Raw genomic sequence first — 22,832 nt, 5'->3', positions numbered from 1 at the left:
CCGGACGAGGTATGACCGATGGACATTTCCACCTGGTTGTGATAGGCCAGCCCATAGGTACACTTTGGATCATGGTACGGACCCAACCCACCACAATATTCCCTCCGCGTCTCCCGAACATGGCCGTTTCCACCCTCCGTGCGACGGCGGCATCGACGTCCGTGAGGGGGGCCACACCCCGGAGCCGCGTGTCGGGTGCTTGCACCTGCCATCACAATTCTAGACGTGTAAGAGGGCCCAACACAAGACCTGGCACCATTGCCACTCCCAAGTACCACGTCCCGTCTAACCCTGGCACTGTTGACCGGACGGGTCTACCTGACTTTCGCCGAATGAGGTATGACCGAAGAGGTCATATATTACTAATATACTGAAAAAATTTCGTGCGAAAGAACATGAGGTCACACCAAATCGATATATAATTTATGTTTAGATTAAAAAAGATATGCTAAAAAAGAAATTAAATATAATAGAAATATATGGGTTATATTTAGCAAACATATAAAAAAGAAAAGAAAAGAAAAGATATGCCGACGGCAAAACCGTCGGCATAACTATGCCTTCATCGACCGGATTGGCCAATGACACACCGCGGATCGATGACGTGCCACGAGTAGCGGATCGATGACATGGACAACTATGTCGACGGTTTGGCCCTCGGCATAGCTATGCCGACGTCCTCCGTTAGAACCGTCGGCGTAGGTCTAACGGCATAGGTCCACCGCCCATCCCCGTGTTTCCTACGTCACATGTACGCCGACGGCTTGTCTATGCTGACGGTAGCCATAGGCATAGATCTCGATACGCCGACGGCCTATCTACGCCTACGGTCGCCGTCTACATAGATGAAGGTACGCCGACGACTTTCTTACGCTTAGGTCTTACCGAGGCCGTCAGCAAAGGATCATCTACGTCGACGGTGGCCATCGGCGTAGATAAGGCCGTCGGCAGCTGCGTTTATTCCGGTAGTGGCATATTTAACTTTTTCAGCTTGTGCTCTTGAGGCTTCAAAAGACAACATAGTATCATCTGCAAAAAACTCTACTTATAATAACGTTGTCTATAGAATCTCGAAATGAACTAGCACTAGCAGACACATGTTAACTTTTTTTTTTTGAAGAAGCAGACATGTTAACTAGACCAGACGCCACGACGCGGACTCAAATCCGTGATGAAGATGAATACGACCCGAGTTCTTCTCCTTGATGCGCCGGTGCCCAAAAAAGCCAGCTGGAACAAGTTCTAGGCCAAGAGAACTCTACGTATATAAGCCGGTGCCCAAAAAAACCAGCTGAATACTATCCGAGTTCTACTCCTTGATGAATATACGAGCCGATTCTACTCCCCCCGCCTCAATAAATACCGCCGGCTGGTTCCCAGCCCCAACCCAACACGCAGAAAAGCTCCCATCATTGGTCGTCGCTTACGCCGCAGCTTTACTTGCCAGGTTTCGCTATGGTTTCGATCGTATCGCTTTCACCTCCTAATCCTCGGATCAATGGCGGCCGCGGAGGGCGAGAAGAAGATCACGCTCAAGAGCTCGGACGGCGAGGAGTTCGACGTGGACAAGACAGTCGCCATGGAGTCGCAGACCCTCCGCCACATGATCGAGGACGTGTGCGCCGACAACGCCATCCCGTTCCCCAACGTCAACTCGAAGATCCTCTCCAAGGTCATCGAATACTGCAAACAGCACGTGCAGGCCAGACCAAAGCCGGCCGACTCCACCGCCGCTGACGCCGCCGCCAACTCCTCCACCTCTGCCCCAGCTGTGGCGCCAGCCCCCACCGTGGACATGAAGAGCTGGGACGTCGAGTTCATCAAGGTCGACCAGGCCACCCTCTACGACCTTATCCTGGCTGCAAATTATCTTGACATCAAGGGATTACTGGACCTCACTTGCCAGACTGTCGCCGACATGATGAAGGGCAAGACTCCCGAGGAGATCCGCAAGACCTTCAACATCGAGAATGACTTCACACCGGAGGAGGAGGCCGAGATTCGCAAGGAGAACCAGTGGGCTTTTGAGTAGAGAAGCATATATAGGCGTTTCTATTATGTCATTGTAATTCTTCCGCACTTGTTGGGTCGTTGAACATCGTAGAGAAGAAGAGTATGCATGTATGTAGGCAGTGCTAGTAGGTTTAATTATTAGTGCCCAGTATTCATCATGTCCACATCCCAAACCTTTTTTAGAAAAAATATTTACTTGAAGTGGATGCTCCCTTAATTAGTATCTTTAGACGATGTACGCCGTGTGATTTGAGATTACCAAAAGAAAGGACATATACCATCATCAAACCATAACGAAGCAAACTGATACACTGACCTTTGAGCGCGTGATAGAAGAACTAGTCAACTATCTTTATATACTTTTTTAAACAGAGGCATAAGCTTTGTCTCATCCACTAATTAAGAGAGGAGAATTGTCTCATCCACTAATTAAGACATGATTGAGATTTGTTGTTCGGTTTGTTCCAATCGCCGTTTGGAGAGAAGCTGACAAGAGAAAAGATCTTTCACGTAGCTTATGCATCGATTGATAGTTTAGGAATAATTAAAATCACAGAAATGCTATTTGACAACAGTTATTTTCGGGGAAGATTTTATGTTCAGGGTGTAGAAGGAATGTACTAGTATAGATCTAGTTTACCTTCCGATTTTTTCGCTCACCTCATAAAAATTTGTTTCATCCAAGCACAGTTCAGCTTGTCTTCCTTTTCTATAATTGATGTGAGGATGCAGAAAATGAAGTTCTGTTTTACACCTTAGTCGTCTTCACATCTTATATTCATTGTGGTTTTGTAATAAATCTGCATAATTGCCTGACTCACTGCTCTGTATTACAAGAACAGCTTGTGCTCACAAGCTGATTCATTTGAATCAGCCTCGTAAGGTCAGTCATAGGTGAGGTAGTTTTTCCTTCCTTTTTAAGATAGTTTAAACATTTCACCTGCCTCTTTCCGAGTCTCCAATACATGCCAAGTGTAAGCATTGATCTCTGTATGATGGTAGAGGGCACACCCAGTTTGTTGATTGTGACTGCCAAGACCGCTGATTCGTTTTCCTTTGGTGGTATAACTTCAGAGTTTTTTGTTCAGACCAACATAAGTTAGAAGTTTGTTAGACTACTTAGGTAATATAGGAAATCCTGCAACACAAAGCTACCACTTTTGTATGATCCTAGTTTTCCAGGACTCGGCTTATTTATGTTTGCAGTAACATGTTTCACTCACATTCAGTTGAGATCAATATTATGATTGGGACAGGTGCTATTCTGGATAGATGCTATTTTTCTTCTACGGTTCAGCCTGTAATTCTGTATACTATGTATGTGGCCCCTGATAATTCGTTCCATTTTGCTTGTAAACTCTCGATTATGTACAATCTGAGCTGCAAATGCTTATATGAATATGCCCCCCTTCTCGGCCATAGTTTTTTTCTTTTAGATTTTTAGTCATCTTCACAGCTATAATTTTATCTCTGTTATTATTTTGAAACGAATCTGCATAACTGCTAGGGTCACAAATAAGAGCCTGGGTCGTTTACTGCTTTCTTATAGCTAGAACAGACCGTGCTCACAAGCTGTTTGATTCGAATCAGCCTCATCAGATCAGTTGTATGCTCCTAGATGGACCATGATAGTTCGAACATTTCACCTGCCTCTTTGTGAGTCTGCCAATGCATACCGAATGTAAGCATTAGTCTCTGTAGTATCGTAGAAGTACCAAGAATGGTGCAAATCATCCACCAACGGCTGCATAAACACACTTAAATTCTTCCCCGGATATCCAGGCCCTGAAATTATAAGCGACAGGAACATAGTCTTGCGTTGCATTATGGCGCCGGGAGGGAGATTGAGCGGAATAACAAACACGGGCCAGCAGCTGTATGGATTAGACGACATACCATATAGATTGAACCCATCACCTGATATAACAATTCTTTGATTCCCAACCTCAGATGCTTCCTCAGGGTATTCTGTGTCGAATGACTTCCATGCTTCATCTTCTGATGGATGTACAATTTTATTTGGATTGTACTTTTTCCCTTCCTTGTGTCACTTCATCATTTTGGTAGACTCCTCGGTGATGAAAAGGTGGTGCAGTCTTTCTATGAAATGTAGATACCGAAGAACCTTCACATGGATTTGTAGCTGCTTCTTCTGACCCTGCTTATCGACCACCTCAACATACCGAGAGGAACCGCACTTCCTACAGTAGTTGTCACTCCCACACTTATGCATAAACAAAAGGCAATTCTTTGGACAAACATGTATTTTCTCATAATCCATGGAGAGCGCCTCCATTATTTTCTTTGTAGCGTACATGGTTTTCGGCAGTTCATGGCCCTCAGGGATGTTGTTAGCCCATATTTCCATAAATGCTTCCAAGCAACCTTGGCTACAGCCGTACTCGGCCTTGACTGTCATCAGGTGCGATATGGCTTCCAGCACAGAGAGCTTGGCACCCTCATAAAGAGGTTTCTTTGACGAGGCCAAGATATCCAGGAAGGCCTTTGCGATTTCCTCTCGCTCCTCCGGTTCATTCGTTGAATGTGACGGAGGTGTCGGCTGTGCAGCAAAGATATCATCTAGCATGTCTCTAACCCCATCGTCTTCATAACCAGTGATGCGTTGTCGTATCACCTCCTTTCTACCACGGTCCCCCTGGGCAAAGTTTATGGGCATATTAAAGTTTGGCATAAATCCATGCGTGCGAAGGTGATTAGTCATCTCACTCTTATCTCTGCGCATACATTTCTTACACATTTGGCACATGGGCATTCTGGCACCATCCTCATTGGACTATGGTGTATCTCTTTCAAAAACACATCAGTTTTTTCAACCCACTCTGTTGTTACTTGATTCCGACGGAAAAACCCACTATACATCCACTGATTATCTGCCATCTCTGCTTTATTAGAGCCACACAACAAAATTAAGGATTTATTTAAATTAGTCACATCAATGTTTTATTTTTCATAGAGTTGACGAGAAACGACATTTAATCAACCTACATCTCTAATAGGTAAAGATGGGTCCCGATCCCACCCGAGAATGTGTAGATTGAGTACGTTTTTCATGCTCTACCCCATTCTGAGATAGAATTTCGGCAACACCTCCCCATTGTTCTCTAAATACATGTCTCGGCAAAATGCCGGGAGAATGTGCATCCGGAGAACAACGGGGAGGCGTCGCCGAAATCCTGTCTCAGAACGGGGTAGAGCATGGACAACATACCAAATCTACACATCCTCGGGTTGTCCATGGAAAACGCTGGACAATCCGAAAGAGCTGCGGTGATAAATATGCAATTGAATGCATATTTATCGATGCAACCCTTTCGAACGGGAGACGCCTAGGTTAAGCGACTTGATGTGAAAATGAAATCTAGTGACTTGGAAAAAAAGTGGACGAGGTGCTGGAATTGTTGCTCACTCTTCAATGTAGAGGATGTAGTCGATCAGAGGAGGGACGATTGTGGACCAACACCTCCAAGGTCGATGATCACTCCACGAAGATGGAACACCAGAAATCATGCTAATTCCACCGAGTGAACAAAATTAGGTCAACACCTCACATTAAGCATTGACACTTTAAACTATGAAAAAAATCATATTTTGTCAAGTGTCGATTGTTGTCCTTCAATTTTTTTAGCAAGATCATAACGATGAAATAACCACTTATCATATCCCAATTTTGGAGCACATCTCACATAGCTACTTAACAACATCTCACATAACTATTTTAGAAACTAAATGTCACATAGACGTCCACAACTCAAAGAAGATGACACTAATATCATTTGCATTTCTTGCATTCTTGTTAAATTTCTTGCACTCGTCACATTTCTAACTATCATCATCATCTATCATCTAACTATCATCACACATTTGCATTTCTCGCATTCTTATTAAAAAAAATTGCATTTCTCAAATTTCTAACTATCATCAAATATCTATCATCTAACTATCATCATACATAATGCATCCATCCATCTAATTACATAACTATGGACAACAACTAAATTAACAAAAAAATGCTACAAAGAGGGAGGGAACTCACCGTGGGGCAGGGCCGGCTCGGGGGGGGGGGGGGGGGGGTGGTGGAGGGTCGGCCGCACGCGGGGCAGCTGGGGCGAGGGCGGTCGGGGCAGGGAAAAGGTGGTCGTGGCAGGGCGACGGTGTGGCCGGGGCGGGGACGAGGTGGCCGAGGCGGGGAACACGTGGGGATGGGTCCTCGAGGGAGGCGGTGGTGCGGGCGAAGACGGCGGCGGCGCGGGTAGAGGAGGAGGGCAGGGGCACGGGCGAGGGCGAGGGCAGGTGGAGGCGGTGGCGGCGGCGGCGTGGGTGTGGAGGTATGTCTCGGCTAGATGGGGGAAATGAGTTGAGGGCGATGCGGCTGTGAGAGGATAACAAAATATATGTCGTCGGCATAGCTTCGGACCCCGCACGGCCTACTCAATTCTGTGGATCGGTGACGTGGCAGGGGGATATGCCGACGGCTTAACCGTTGGCGTATCTACATCCATTTTTTTAATATTGTTTATTCATATATACTTTTTATACATTTTTCTTAAAAAATTCATTAATTAAATTGTGTATTATCTATACATAAACATGAGGACATCGTTTGTGAGTTTTATATCTACGTGTCGGCCCGACGTGGCCGTTTCCCCCCTTCGTGACACGACGACAGCGACGCCGGCGAGGGGGGGCACACCCACGGAGCCGCGTATCGGGTGCTTGCGCCTACCACCACGCTTCCACACGCGTAGGAGGGCCCACCACAAGACCTGGCGTGTTTGCTACCCCCGCGTACACTAGTAGGAAGAAGCTTATAGGTAGGAGCCTAGCAGTAGCGCTAGAATATAGTAAGCACTGCTGCTACTTAGCAGTAGCGCTGGAAACACAAAGTGCTACTATTAGGATCCATAGAAGTAGCGCTGGATGTATTTCCAGCGCTACTGCTAAAGGAGGCCCAACGAGGCTACCGACGGTAGCATTAGCAGCAGCGCGCGCTTGTGTAAAGCACTACTTCTAAGTTTAATAGCAGTAGCACTCTCCTGAAACGAGCGCTATTGCTAAGTCTACATTCTCCAACTTATCCAACCGGCCGCCCCTCCTAATCCCCTCTCCAATCTCACTCTCCCATGCACCCGCCTCATCCGCCGCCGCCGTCCTTTCCCGTCGCCCGTCGCCCTCCGCGCCCCTCCCTCCTCCTTCGGTCTCCCCCTCCTCCCTCATCTGCAAAAAACTTTACTTATATTAACTTTGCCTATAGAATTTCGAAATGAACTAGCAGTAGCAGACACATGCATGTTAACTTTTTCTTTAAGAAGCAGACCTGTTAACTAGACCAGACGCCACGACGCGGAGTCAAATCCCTGATGAAGATGAATACGATCCGAGTTCTTCTCCTTGATGCGCCGGAGCCTATCAGTGCCCAAAAAACCAGCTGGAACGAGTTGTAGGCCAAGAGAACTCTACGTCCATGCATTGCCTATATAGAATCTCCAAATTCAGCAGTAGCAGTAGCAGACACGTTGACGACAGGAAAGGAAACGCCATGACGCGGGACTCAAACACGACCGAGTCGATCCGAGTTCTACTCCTTGATGAATACGATCCGAGTTCCACTTCTTGATGAATACACGAACGCGATTCTACTCCCCCCGCCCCAATAAATAGCCCCGGCCGGTTCCCAGCCCCAGCCCAACACGCAAAAAGGCACCCATCGTTGATCGTCGCTTACGCCGCAGCTTTACTCGCTAGGTTTCGCTAGGGTTTCGATCGTATCGCTTTCGGCTCCTAATCCTCGGATCAATGGCGGCCGCGGAGGGCGAGAAGAAGATCAGGCTCAAGAGCTCGGACGGCGAGGAGTTCATCGTGGACAAGACAGTCGCCATGGAGTCGCAGACCCTCCGCCACATGATCGAGGACGATTGCGCCGACAACGCCATCCCGCTCCCCAACGTCAACTCGAAGATCTTCTCCAAGGTCATCGAATACTGCAACCAGCACGTGCAGGCCAGACCAATGCCGGCCGACTCCCCCGTCGCCGACGCCGCCGCCAACTCCTCCACCTCTGCCCCAGCCGCGGCGCCAGCCCCCACCGTGGACATGAAGAGCTGGGACGCCGAGTTCATCAAGGTCGACCAGGCCACCCTCTACGACCTTATCCTGGCTGCAAATTATCTTGACATCAAGGGATTACTGGACCTCACTTGCCAGACTGTCGCCGACATGATCAAGGGCAAGACTCCTGAGGAGATCCGCAAGACCTTCAACATCGAGAATGACTTCACACCGGAGGAGGAGGCCGAGATTCGCAAGGAGAACCAGTGGGCTTTTGAGTAGAGAAGCATATATAGGCGTTTCTATTACATCGTTGTAATTCTTCCGCACTTGTGTTGGGTCGTTGAACATCGTAGAGAACAAGAGTATGCATGTATGTAGGCAGTGCTAGTAGGTTTAATTAGTAGTTCTCAGTATTCATCATGTCCACATCCCAAACTTTTTTTAGAAAAATTATTTACTTGAAGTGGATGCTCGCTTAATTAGTATCTTTAGACGATGTACGCCGTGTGATTTGAGATTACCAAAAGAAAGGACATATACCATCATCAAACCATAACGAAGCAAACTCATACACTGACCTTTGAGCGCGTGATAGAAGAACTATAGTCAACTATCTTTATATACTTTTTTTAAACAGAGGCATAAGCTTTGTCTCATCCACTAATTAAGAGAGGAGAATTGTCTCATCCACTAATTAAGGCATGATTGAGATTTGTTGTTCGGTTTGTTCCAATCGCTGTTTGGAGAGAAGCTGACAAGAGAAAAGATCTTTCACGTAGCTTATGCATCGATTGATAGTTTAGGAATAATTAAAATCACAGAAATGCTATTTGACAACAGTTATTTTCGGGGAAGATTTTATGTTCAGGGTGTAGAAGGAATGTACTAGTATAGATCTAGTTTACCTTCCGATTTTTTCGCTCACCTCATGAAAATTTGTTTCATCCAAGCACAGTTCATCTTGTCTTCCTTTTCTATTATTGATGTGAGGATGCAGAAAAGGAAGTTCTGTTTTACACCTTAGTCGTCTTCACATCTTATATTCATTGTGGTTTTGTAATAAATCTGCATAATTGCCTGACTCACTGCTCTGTATTACAAGAACAGCTTGTGCTCACAAGCTGAGTCATTTGAATCAGCCTCGTAAGGTCAGTCATAGTCAAGAAATAAGGTTAGGTCCAAAGAATACAGCAAAACCACCGGTTGATCGTCTCTCATCCACACAACCTGCCCAATTTGAATCAGAAAATGCACTCACTAGAGTAGATGAAGATTTGCTGAATGTAAGACCAGTGCCCAAGGTATTTTTCACATATCTAACTATACGCTTGGTAGCAGTCCAATGAATATCAGTGGGAGCATGAAGGAACTGACATACTTTATTAACAGCAAAGGAAATATCTGGCCTTGTAAGAGTCAAGTACTGAAGTGCACCTATCAGACTTCAGTAGTTAGTGCTATCCTCTTGATTCAAAAGAATTCCTTCAGTGAGAGCTAGTTTTTCATAGCTAGATAAGGGTGTTGGTGATGGTTTGCATCCCTGTAATCCAGCTCTTTTTACTAGATCAGCAGCATACTTCTCTTGAGATAGATGAACGTCATCTCAAGTTTTCTTGACCTCAATTCCCAAGAAATAATGCATGTCTCCTAGATCTTTCAAAGCAAATTCAGCTTTTAAATCTTTCAAAAGGCCTGCAATTGACTCATTTGAAGAGCTAGTAATAATGATGTCATCAACATAGATAAGCACAAATATATATGTGTTTGACTGCTTGTAAATAAACAATGATGTATCAGACTTAGATGGAGCAAATCCAAGAGTTTATAATTTGTGACTGAGGCGTGAGTACCAAGCCCTAGGAGCTTGTTTCAAGCCATAAAGAGCTTTATCAAGTTTGCACACATGATAAGGTGAAGTTTTGTCTTCAAACCCAGGAGGTTGTCTCATATGCACATCCTCTTCCAGAATGCCATGAAGAAACGCATTCTGCACATCTAGTTGTTTAAGACACCATCCCTTGGAAACAACAATGGATAAAACAAAGCGAATGGTTGTTGCTTTTACAACAGGGCTAAAGGTATCTTCATAATCTATACCATATCTTTGTTTGAAACCCTTTGCAACAAACCTAGCTTTGTAACGATCTATAGTTCCATCAGACTTTCTTTTGATCCTGAAAACCCACTTGCAATCAATTAAATTTTTACCTTGCTGTGGGGGAACAAGATGCCATGTTTTATTTCTCTGAAGAGCCATGTGCTCCTCCTCCATTGCTTGTTTCCATCTAGTGTCACCAAAAGCCTCTTGAAGGGTACGAGGTTCACCTGTGGAGCATGCCCAACCAAACTTTGTGTTGTGCTTGTAGTTGACAGCCTTAATTACCCCTTTTTGGAGACGTGTCTGTGGCGGTGAGGAAAAATCAGCATCATTTTCTGCTGATGGAGATGCCTGTACAAAGGATCCTGGAGCTGATCCTCTCTGGACAGTATCCTCTTCGAGGTGCGCGCCGGCACCAGGAGGAGAAGTTGCTGCTGGGGCAGACGTGTCGCGCCTCACGTAGACATGGCTCGGGGCAGTTGGCCAGCGAACGAGGGGAAGCTGCATGGGCGCCGCAGAAGATCCGCCCGCTTCGGCCCTAGGCAGAGGCTGCATGGGCGCAGGAGATCCAGCCGCGCCGGACCCAGTCGCGACAGAAGGCTGTAGGGGAACCGTGGCCTACGGGTCGCCGACAGGAGAGCGGGCGAGGCCATCGAGGGGGATCGCGACAACCTGTGGCTGCACAGATCCCGGAGAAGATGCGTCAGGCTGCTGTTGCTGCTGCGGTTCCGATCCCGAGGGGGATTTTCTCCCGGCGGGAGGCACATGCGATATGGGACTGGATTTTCATTCGTTTGCACTCGTGCAACCGTATTTGCATCTGAATTTTTTTCTGCATCATCACAATTCTCAGAGAAACTTGTAAGAGGGTTAGTCAACATTGGATCAGCACAATTATTTTCCCCTGGTAGAAGAAGGATTTCTTGGCGAAGTAGTGCACCGACGTTTGGGTTGAGATCAACAAAAGGAAATTTTGTTTCATCAAACACTACATCTCGAGAAATATAGACCCTACCAGTGGAGACATCAAGGCATTTGACACCTTTGTGTTGGGCACTGTACCCAATGAAGACACACTATTTGGAGCGGAACGTGAGCTTGCGATTGTTGTATGGTCTAAGGTTTGGCCAACAAGCACAACCAAAAACACGAAGGGAATTGTATGCTGGTTTGACATGAAGGAGTTTCTCGGTGGGAGTTTCATAGTTGGTAACTCTACTAGGCATAATGTTGATGAGGTGCATGGCAGTAAGAAAAGCTTCATCCCAATATTTTAGGGGCATGGATGCACGTGCAAGTAGGGCAAGCCCTACCTCAACAATGTGTCTATGCTTGCATTCAGCAGACCCATTTTGTTGATGAGCATGTGGGCAAGAGACATGGTGAGATATACCTAGTTTTTGGAAGAAGGAATTTAAATTTTCATATTCCCCTCCCCAATCTGATTGGACAGCGATAATCTTGCTATCAAATTTGCATTCAACGAGTGCTTGAAAGTTTTGAAAGACTTGAAATACATCGGATCGTTTCTTAAGAAGATAGATCCATGAATATTTTCTATAGTCATCAATAAAGCTAACATAATAAGTGTATCGGCCAACAGAGGAGGGTGCAGGACCCCAAACATCAGAAAAGATAAGTTGCAATGGTTTTGTGGACACACTTGTAGAAATAGGATAGGATAATTGATGGCTCTTGGCCTTTTGACACAAATCACAAATTGTTTCAGAATTATGCTCTTCAACAAATGAGAGCTTATTTTTCCTAAGCACACGTTGAACTAATGAGAAAGATGCATGCCCTAAACGATCATGCCACCTTGTTGAGGACAATTTGGTGACACCACACACATGCTTATTGAACCTTCTAAACTCGGGAATCAACGGGTAGAGTCCTCGCACGCATCTACCTCTGTATAGGATTTTCTTCGTGACCTAATCCTTGATAAAAAAGAAAAACGGGTGAAACTCGAGGAAGACATGATTGTCAAGTGCAATGCGATGAACAGAGACAAGGCTCATTGAGGCTTTGGGTACATGCAATATTTTTCTAAGATGGAGTTTTCGATGGGGGGTTTTAATAATTGAGTGACCAATGTGACTAATTCTCATACCTTCTCCGTTTGCAGCATGGATTTGATCTTGGCCACGGTACTTCTCATGCATGGTTACTTTCTCCAGCTCACCGGTGATGTGGTTAGTTGCACCACTATCCACGTACCAGTTTGTATCGACCCCATACGAGGCCTCAGCTCCACCGGCGACCTTGTCGTCCTGAGATGAATCGCCGTCATCTTCAAAGCGGTACCAACAGTCCTTGGCCGAGTGCCCCGGTTTGCCACAGATCTGGCACCGGATGGCATGTGGCCGTGACTTGTTGTTGGAGTTACGACGGCCCGTTGTGTTGGTGTAGGAGGGCCTGCCGTTGTTGTTGTTGTTGCTGCGGGAGTTTGCGCCGTCGCGGTTGTTGTCGTTGGTGCTTTTCCACTACAAGAAATAAGCTTTTTTATGACAAAAAATAATGACGGCGGTTTTATTGGTCATAGATCTATGACTAAAATATACAAAAAGGTCATGAGGTGTCTAAGATGGTCCAAAACCTAGAAAAAGTTTGACCATCTCTATCAAGAAGGTCATATCCCATTGCACAAAATGGTCACTAGCATGTGTAGCTCTATTTACGCCCGTATTGTAGGTCCTCCATGACAAAATTAAGAAGGTCATAGGCTTAAATAGAGGTGACTAGGCAGACAACTCGATAATTTCGCCTACGTGTCTTGTATATATTGGTGTTGACAAGGCCACGAAGTATAAGTACGTTGACAGATTGGAATTATAATTTCTTGATTCCCCTCAATATTTTTTGGACACTCTTTCCTACACCGGTCATTGCCTCATGAAAAAAATTAGCTCTATTTGCCTATTAAATCATCCTCAACAAATTTCCAAAGTTTTTGTTAGCTAGAAGCTTTATGAAGAAACTACTAGCTACACATCTCCTAATGAGCTGCATTTTTGCCGCTTATTCTATATGCCCAAATCATAGCTCTCCATAAAATTTGGTCCCCATCTAACAATCCATCTAAGCTCACAATCCAATCTTTGTTTCTTATAATATTTTAAGTTTTTGAAGCAACTATATAATATATTGCTTTATAATTTCTGAAAACTTACCAGGGCATGCCACTTCCCATAAAACCTCCCTCCACCAAATTTTAGCTCATTATAATGTATCATATTTACCTCAATATTTCCCACAATCGACGGATCTTCGCGCGCGAGCCGTCCGGTCTAACTCCTGGCGTGGTTCGGTCGCCTGCCCGACACATTAATTTTTGAAACAACAAACAAGTTGCAAAAACATCCGTCGACCGATCTCCATGCACACCCCGCTTGTCCCGTCCCTGACTCATCAATTCCCTAAAAACCGACGGGCGGATCCAACCGAGAAAATCAGTCGGTTGTTGTATAACGTTTTTGTAAAAACTATGCTCAATTCTCAAAATAAAAACACATAGAATTATATATACTTAATTTTTATTGGTAGAATAATTTGTGCCACGGATTGATGACTTGGCAAACATCCAACCATCTGTTCCGAGCAATCCCACCGTCGACCGATCCATCCATCCATCTAAAGAAAAGAAAAGGAGGAAGGAAAAAAGATGCAGCCCAGCGCAGCAATCTCTCTCTCTCTCTCGTGAACCTGGCCTTCCCCCCAACCAACGTCGCTTCTCCTCGCTCCTCGCTTCCGCCGCCACCCACGTCGGCTGGTTCCGGCGAGCTCCATCCATGCGCTGATCCCCAAGATCTGCCGGTGAGTTTGTTCACCGCCTCGAGGAAGGCATCAGCGTCCCTGATTCAGCCCAAATAAACCTGTTCATAGTGACAAACTGCGAGATCTGGGCGTGATCCACTCCATGGACGTGATGGGACTCGGGATGGCTCGAGCTCAGACCCGCCCCTCCCTCCCCTCCGTTCAGGTCCGCGCCTCAGGCTCCTCCTCCGCGCCCGAGGCTAGGGTTTCCCCGCCGGAACTCGCCGGAACCGGCAATGGCGAGGTGAAGCTCACAGAATCCATCACCGGCATTGCATAGGTAGGACCTTCCCATCCTTCCTCGCGTGGATCCACCCTCTCATCCTCACCTTTTTCTCCTATCCGCCCCTTTCCTGCAGGTTAACATGGTGTGGAGACGACGACGACGACAGAGGGTGTTGGCCTTGCCTAGCTCGAGGAGGAGGAGGAGGAGGAGGGGTGCACCTAGCCGTCGGCCCTGCTCTTCTCCAGGAGGAGGGGCAGTGGTTTGCTCCTAGGGCGACCAAGATATTTGGCCCGAGCTCAAGCACGACCACGACGACACACTGGAACAGGTAGTAGCATATACTTCCAGGAAATATAGTTCTGGGAATACTACTGCTAATGAATGTTTATCTCATCTCCACAAAGTTGCTTCGTATAGATCTTATTTTTTTCTGAATCTTTCAAGTTCCTTTTGCTCTGATGTATGCTTGCTCATTTATCTAGATGAGAAGGTTCTTTCAATATTAGGCTGATCCTTCAACTAAGCACGTTTCTTTTGTAATCAATCATGGGTATTATCTTAACAGTACTTTCCTACTAACTGATATTTTCAAATGGCTAAAAGAATCAACTCCTAGAGATTTCAGAATCTGATAAACTATGCAATTTTTGGTTACATATTTTTCATTCAGTTTTGGACTTTAGCTCTGTCGTATGTATGTAACTATCTGTATTAATTTTCAAGATCCTCTAATTTCAAGAGTAAAAAATAAGGCAGGTAGGCGCAACATACATGGTGAAATCACTCTTATTTATGTTCTTCACAGGGAACACTTACCCTTATAAGATGAACTTCATCTTCACTCCTCTCGTCTCAGTTTTACTCGTGTGATGTCAGTGTGTGGATTATTAACCAGTGAACATGCCACCCGTCTCATGGTTACCGTCTCTCCACCCGCACAGGTCCACCGGAAATCAAACCCTTCGGTTTGCAAGATCATGGACTACCACAAGCACATGTATAACAAGGATGCCAATGAAAGAGAGCACCTGAAAATCAAGGTACGTGTGTGACGAATTTGTCGTCTCATTGCTCCTGGTGCTAAGTTGAAATGCTTAGAACGGAGCCGTGTTCGTAATCATGTCAGATCTTAGGATTGTGAACTAACGGTTCGTTGCTTGAGTGAGTCTTTTGGTTCTCCAGACATACTAGTCGCTGCACGGGTAGTATATAATATCATTTATATAAACTGACATTTTTAAAGTAACAATATCATATAACATATGCTCAAAAACTAATGATAATGTTATAGTACTATGCCATGAAATAATACCAAGGTTGTACCAAGAATGATAGATATGATCTACATTACATAAAACACCCAATGTTAGTCATTACACATACAATTTGATGATATCAACTAATATAAATAATTTTCTTTGTGTTGTTGGCTCACATATTAAAAATCTTAGCTCTTACAAAGTTACTGTTGTAGTACTAATTAACAAATAGTATATCTTATCAGAATCTTAATAATGTGGCAGTCTACCGAGTGATGTCATTGCATATAAAGTATATAGCACGATCTGATCATAACACAGTTCTTCATAATCTTAATAATGTGTCAGTCTACCTAACACAGTACTGTTGTGCTATCACATGATCCACCTTCCTATATATGAACACAGTTCTTCATGGCATCCACGTTATACTTACACATGATACTTTGACTCTTTTGAAAGAAGGTTAATTCCCACTTGTCGTGCATCACTACTTTTATTATTTGAAGAAGTCTTCACAATTTCTCTCTTGCATCCAGGGTGCTAGTTTTTACAACATGATCGTCTCCTTAGTCTATAGAACATATATGTAAGCCCCCAGGTTAGCTGCAAACAGTATAGCACCCACTACCCCGGTCCTTCACCTTGATTTGGTACTCCTTTTTAAGGTGGGTGTGAGATCTGCATGACAGTATATATGAAAGGAAAAAATAAATAATGCAAAAGGAACGTTAGAAGACTTTGTGAGGATCCATTTATACGTGATTAGCTACTTTTTACTACTTATTTGGAAGAACATTTTTTTATTGTTGGAGTTTTTTTTTGTATTACTTCCTGTCACTGAATCATCTTCGATCCCCATATCTCCAGCCACCAGACAAAAATTATCAACACATACTGGGTTGTTATGGAGAGAAATATAGGTCAGATACATATATACACTAGTGGGGACAGGGCCTATAGTCCCGGCCCGTAAGGAGCGTTAGTCCCGGTTCACCAACCGGGACCAAAGAGGCGGGACTAAAGGCCTAACCTTTAGTCTCGGCCCTGTTTCAAACCGGGACCAAAGGTGCTCCACGATGGCGCCTCGGAGCGCCCTTAGGGGCAGGCCCTTTAGTCACGGGTCTTAACACGGACCGGGTCTAAAGGATCTGTCTGTTTATTTTGTTTGTTTGACCCAAAAAGGTACCTTTTTTATTTATTTTTCAGATTTTATTTTTGAGTATTCTTTGATTTGTTTTTATGTTTTATTTCAATTTTAAATCTTTGATTTATTTGACAATTTAATCTCTAATCACCCATCCTCACTGCTCTAGCGTAGATTAGTCATTTCAAATCGTCTAACTTCTCGGCCGGTCACCCATCCTTTCATGGCTTCAGCCCGAGCACGCTTAACTTCCTGGTTCTATCGCCCCTAGTTGCCAAGTCTGCACTTGTTGTTCTCCTCACAACAGTAAGCTATCAATCCTAAACAACCTAGGGTTTGATGTCATATCACATGATTTAATTTTTTGAATTCAAACAATTATTAAAATAAACAAAATAAGTAATAATAATAGTGAATTTCAATGAAAACAACCTAAATATTATAAATAATTTTTTTTTTATTTTTGTGGAAAAAACTTCTTTTTGCCATAACTTTTTTTACATTTGGAATTTTGAGCATCTGAGAAAACTTCACCGGGCAAGCCCCGGTGAAATCGATTCCCAACTTTCTCTAGTTTTTTTTTGATATATTAAACTTTTTTTTGACGTCGTATGCAAAAGTTATGATCGTTTTACATTTTTCCCTTTTTTGAAAAAACGGTCAAAGTTCATATCTCAAAATTTGTATACCAACTAGGCACTAAAACCTAACTACATCTCAAAGGATTTTATTTTTTGAAGATTTTAGCATTTTTGTTTATTTTCTACAAAACTAAAAAAGACGGTCCACGGAGGGTAGAGTTTGAAAATTTTATTTTTTTACTTATTTCAACTTCAGACATTTTATGCATTTTGTGCATTCAATATAAACCATTCAAAACCATATCCTAAATTTCGACCCTTTATAACTTCATTTGCTATTTTTCATGCATTTAATGATTTTTTGACCTAAGTGACCTTGAAATTGAAAAGCCCGACAAATGAACTCTGAAAAGGTTGAAACTTGGCATCGTATCATCATTTCTCCCACATAGCATGTGCTAAAAAGTTGAGAGGGTTACGTCAAAAACTGGATGCACTTCGTGTACAAAATGAACAATCTCTTTCGAAGTATTAGGGTTTCGAACGAAAACTCATCTATTGGAAAGGGATTTCATTTTTTTGAACTTATTTGAACTCCATACTTTTTGTGTGTTTAAAATGCACCATTTAAAGCCACATCATGAATTTTCAATATTTTCTGACTTCATTTGGTATTTTTCATGCATTTACTTACTTTTTTGAGCTAATTGACCCTGAAATTGAAAAGCACTACAAATGAACTCTGAAAAGGTTGAAAGTTGGCATGGTATCATAGTTTCACCCACATGGCATGTGCTAAAAATTGAGAGAGTTACGATAAAAACTGGATGCACTTCGTGTACAAACTGGATCATCCTTCGAAGTATCAAGGTTTCAGATGAAAACCCATCTGCTACAAAGGCATTTTATTAAAATGATTTTAATTCCAGACTTTTTGTGCATTCAATATGCACCATACTATAACATGTTAAAATCTACAGAAAGTACTAACTAAAAATAATAAAAAACAACAATTAAATGACTAAAACAACTATATAAGCAAAACAATATTGTTTTAATTAAAATCCAAATTTAAATTATTCTAAAAATAACCAAATAAATCTTACTTGATAACAATCTAACAGATGACTAGGACAAAAAAGAATTAAATTAAAAACTATTTGTAAACTCAAGTTATTCACAATTTGCGTTTGAAGCAAATTTGAACAAATTCAAATTTAAACCATTCAAATTTTAAAACTAATTGCACAAACAGAAACTAGACAAAATTTTGAATCTAATGCAAAAAAGAATCACTCAAAAAAAATTAAATATCCTAGAAGATATAAGCAATTTAAAACAGAAATAAAATTTAAAAACAGGAAAAAATAAAAATACAAAACCTCTTTAGTCCCGGTTCGTGTCTTGAACCGGGACTAAAGTTCTACCCTTTAGTCCCGGTTCAAGACACGAACCAGGACTAAAGCCTCCAAACCCTTTAGTCCCGGTTCGAGACACGAACCGGGACTAAAGGTCCCTTTTGAACCGGGACTAATGACCGACCGGGGCCCTTGCCGTTCGAACGGGGACTAATGCTAACATTAGTCCCGGTTCGTAATGGAACCGGGACTAATGTGTAAATTGAGCTGGGATGGAAGCCCCTTTTTCTACTAGTGATAACTATCATCATCAAATAAGGCAAGGAACATAAATCACCAAAGACCAGGGTCAAGTTGATGTCAAGTGCATGGTCCAAGAGTAGATTAGCTAGCTAGCATGCAGCCATGCGACATGCAGTCTGTGCCTGCAGGTTTCTGTAGGAAATGCAAGGTCAAGTTGATGTCCTTATGGAGCCAAAATAGATATGCAACAAAATATGATTTAGTAATAAAAAAAGGATGTAGATCTATTTCTACCTGTTTTTCAGACTTAGTACTTGCTTTTCAACGTTTAATCTGTCATTTAAGCAAACTAAATCTAAAATAGTTGGATTGAATTAAAATTCTATTTGTTTTGACTTGGTTGAGAATCACACGAAGTAGTCTAGTTTTTATCTGTTATTTAGTTTCAGGTTTTAGTCCTGCTTCACTGCCAGTTGTATACTATATTGTTTAATTACCAATGGTTTAGTTTTGTTATTATTTTAAATTATCACTATAATTCATTCATTAGTATTGAGTTTGTTAACTCTTTTCAGCACCCTTAATTTGGTCTGTGCAGGTAGTTGTCAGCTCCAATAGGTTCAAATACTCCTGGAAGTTTCAAGACCACCAAGTACTCCCGTAGAGTCATTGACACCGTGATTTCACCAAGAACATGATCATTGGGACATGTCAGGCTGATTGTAAATTAATGTATTTTTTGTGATACGGTGTATTTGTAAATTATTTTATTTTTGTGCATAAATAATTGGTTGATGGGCCTATCTCAGAAACGTGCTTTTGTGTACCAGAACTTTGCAAATTAAGGCCTAGAAGTAATCCAACTCGACTATTTAAACCAAATTATTTGTTCGAACAGATTATGGACACTATTTGACCAAATAATTGTGTTGAACAGATTATGGCCGTAAAAATAAATGGGCTTGAACCTAATAATTGGGCCGAAATGAGTATGGCCTTAAAAATAAATGGGCCAAACTATTAGGCCTGGCCCATGTAGAACTGATCGGGAAAATCATGCCATGTCAGATCACATGTGGATTCCACGTCACCACAAGCGACACTTCAGCGTGCCACGTCGTCTTGCCATGTAGGATCGTACGTGGTTTAGGCACATGGCCATGACCAAAATTTTGGTCATACATTTAACGACCAAAACATTTTCGTCGTAGATCTAATGGCCAAAATATCATAAAGGTCAGCTTTCTTCATTCTTGACGGCCAACTGTTGACCTCCCAAATTTGGTCATAACATGGTCATAAAATAATAACAATGACCTTCCAGTGACCAAAATTGAGCGTCATGATTGAGCAAATTCCTTGTAGTGTTCCCTTTGCGCGGCGATCCACGGTAGCGAGAGTTGCCACCTCCTCGACCACGTGAAGCAGCATTGGCAGAGGATTTGAATCCACTGCCAGAGCCTGTGCCCTGTTAGAGCGCGACACGCTGGTCGAAGTTGCTCATCTGGGCATAGAGCTCTTCGAAGGAGACCGGCGTGGTGCGTGCGTCGAGGGCAGAGACAAGGGACTGGTACTCCATGTCGAGTCCAGCGAGGATGTACGAGATCAACTCGTCATCGGGAAGAGGTTTCGCCGTCGCGGCAAGTTCGTCGGCGAGTGATCGCATATGCGCGAAGTAGGCGGCCACCGTTTGCGTCCCCTTCTGTGCATTAGCGAGAGAGATGCGGATGTTGTTCACCTTGGACAGCGACTGGGAGGAAAACATGCTAGCCAGTGTTGTCCAAAGTTCATGCGCATGGGAGATTGATGTGACCTGCACCAGAACCTCTTTACACGGATTGTTCAGCAGGTAACCTAGTACGTGTTGATCCTCTCAAAACCAGATGGAGTGGAGAGGGTTGACGATGAAGGTATCCTTCCCGTCCTTGTCCTTGGTGAAGACCTCCTTGGCTGGCTCCGGTGTGGCTCCATCCACATATCCGAAGTAACCAGCACCTCTGAGCTGCGGGACGATCTGAGCTCGCCATAGGATGTAGTTTGCTCGGGTAAGCCGCTCGGTGACTTGGCCAGAGAGACCAGAGTTGGCGGCGGCGGAGGTGGACATGATAGCTGTGACTAAACTCTAGATGTGATGGAAGAGATGGGTTCTGATTACCATGTAGAAATAGCTAGAAGCGTCGTTCCGGTTAGGGCGACGGTTTCATGTTTATATAGCAAGCGCAACCCTGAGATATGCGTACAAGTAGTTTGAATACAATGAGATAGAGAGCTATTAGGTTTAAACTAGAGATAAATCCTAACCGAATATCTATTCTAACTCCGTACACAAGTATCCTATCTACACACAATATCTCAATCGGTTTAACAATATTCATTGTGGTTTTGTAATAAATCTGCATAATTGCCTGACTCACTGCTCTGTATTACAAGAACAGCTTGTGCTCACAAGCTGATTCATTTGAATCAGCCTCGTAAGGTCAGTCGTGGGTGACGTAGTTTTTCTTTCCTTTTTAAGATAGTTTAAACATTTCACCTGCCTCTTTCCGAGTCTCCAATACATGCCAAGTGTAAGCATTGATCTCTGTATGATGGTAGAGGGCACACCCAGTTTGTTGATTGTGACTGCCAAGACCGCTGATTCGTTTTCCTTTGGTGGTATAGCTTCAGAGTTTTTTGTTCAGACCAACATAAGTTAGAAGTTTGTTAGACTACTTAGGTAATATAGGAAATCCTGCAACACAAAGCTACCACTTTTGTATGATCCTAGTTTTCCAGGACTCGGCTTATTTATGTTTGCAGTAACATGTTTCACTCACATTCAGTTGAGATCAATATTATGATTGGGACAGGTGCTATTCTGGACAGATGCTATTTTTCTTCTACGGTTCAGCCTGTAATTTTGTATACTATGTATGTGGCCCCTGATAATTCGTTCCATTTTGCTTGTAAACTCTCGATTATGTACAATCTGAGCTGCAAATGCTTATATGAATATGCCCCCCTTCTCGGCCATAGTTTTTTTCTTTTAGATTTTTAGTCATCTTCACAGCTATAATTTTATCTCCGTTATTATTTTGAAACGAATCTGCATAACTGCTAGGGTCACAAATAAAAGCCTGGGTCGTTTACTGCTTTCTTATAGCTAGAACAGATTGTGCTCACAAGCTGTTTGATTCGAATCAGCCTCATCAGATCAGTTGTATGCTCCTAGATGGACCGTGATAGTTCGAACATTTCACCTGCCTCTTTGTGAGTCTGCCAATGCATACCGAATGTAAGCATTAGTCTCTGTAGTATCGTAGAAGTACCAAGAATGGTGCAAATCATCCACCAACGGCTGCATAAACACACTTAAATTCTTCCCCGGATATCCAGGCCCTGAAATTATAAGCGATAGGATCATAGGCTTGCGTTGCATTATGGCGCCGGGAGGCAGATTGAGCGGAATAACAAACACGGGCCAGCAGCTGTATGGATTAGACGACATACCATATAGATTGAACCCATCACCTGATATAACAATTCTTTGATTCCCAACCTCAGATGCTTCCTCAGGGTATTCTGTATCGAATGACTTCCATGCTTCATCTTCTGATGGATGTACAATTTTATTTGGATTGTACTTTTTCTCTTCCTTGTGCCACTTCATCATTTTGGTAGACTCCTCGGTGATGAAAAGGTGGTGCAGTCTTTCTATGAAATGTAGATACCGAAGAACCTTCACATGGATTTGTAGCTGCTTCTTCTGACCCTGCTTATCGACCACCTCAAGATACCGAGAGGAACCGCACTTCCTACAGTAGTTGTCACTCGCACACTTATGCATAAACAAAAGCCAATTCTTTGGACAAACATGTATTTTCTCATAATCCATGGAGAGCGCCTCCATTATTTTCTTTGTAGCGTACATGGTTTTCGGCAGTTCATGGCCCTCAGGGATGCTGTTAGCCCATATTTCCATAAATGCTTCCAAGCAACCTTGGCTACAGCCGTACTCGGCCTTGACTGTCATCAGGTGTGAT

General features: G+C 43.4%; 2 protein-coding genes across 8 annotated transcripts; both read left to right on the top strand.

The window, feature by feature from the left end:
• The first annotated feature begins 639 nt into the window (after window positions 1-639).
• On the top strand, window positions 640-2,032 carry LOC123431080 (SKP1-like protein 1). 5 transcript variants are annotated; one of them, XM_045114916.1, is made up of 3 exons: window positions 640-648; window positions 1,523-1,716; window positions 1,792-2,032. In XM_045114916.1, exons 1-3 carry the CDS (start codon window positions 640-642, stop codon window positions 2,030-2,032), a joined length of 444 nt encoding a protein of 147 aa, XP_044970851.1. The 5 variants fall into 5 exon arrangements, with proteins under 5 accessions (XP_044970851.1, XP_044970850.1, XP_044970849.1 ...); XM_045114915.1 differs by having other exon boundaries at window positions 1,520-2,032; XM_045114914.1 differs by lacking the exon at window positions 640-648 and adding an exon at window positions 1,178-1,192 and having other exon boundaries at window positions 1,523-2,032.
• Window positions 2,033-7,397: 5,365 nt separating this feature from the next.
• On the top strand, window positions 7,398-8,361 carry LOC123431079 (SKP1-like protein 1). 3 transcript variants are annotated; one of them, XM_045114912.1, is made up of 2 exons: window positions 7,398-7,412; window positions 7,852-8,361. In XM_045114912.1, the coding sequence occupies exons 1-2, from the start codon at window positions 7,398-7,400 to the stop codon at window positions 8,359-8,361; spliced, it is 525 nt and encodes a 174-aa protein (XP_044970847.1). The 3 variants fall into 3 exon arrangements, with proteins under 3 accessions (XP_044970847.1, XP_044970846.1, XP_044970845.1); XM_045114911.1 differs by lacking the exon at window positions 7,398-7,412 and adding an exon at window positions 7,620-7,634; XM_045114910.1 differs by lacking the exon at window positions 7,398-7,412 and having other exon boundaries at window positions 7,828-8,361.
• The last annotated feature ends 14,471 nt before the right edge of the window (window positions 8,362-22,832 follow it).

Source organism: Hordeum vulgare, chromosome 2H, assembly GCF_904849725.1.
Source record: "Hordeum vulgare subsp. vulgare chromosome 2H, MorexV3_pseudomolecules_assembly, whole genome shotgun sequence".
In the NCBI taxonomy this organism is placed as follows: domain Eukaryota; kingdom Viridiplantae; phylum Streptophyta; class Magnoliopsida; order Poales; family Poaceae; genus Hordeum; species Hordeum vulgare.
Note: the sequence above shows the minus strand (reverse complement) of the source record. Positions and strands in the feature narration are given on the sequence as shown.

Coding starts and splice junctions, on each gene's coding strand:
- LOC123431080 (XM_045114913.1), top strand. CDS start 1,499: ATGGCGGCCGCGGAGGGCGAGAAGAAGATCACGCTCAAGAGCTCGGAC.
- LOC123431079 (XM_045114910.1), top strand. CDS start 7,828: ATGGCGGCCGCGGAGGGCGAGAAGAAGATCAGGCTCAAGAGCTCGGAC.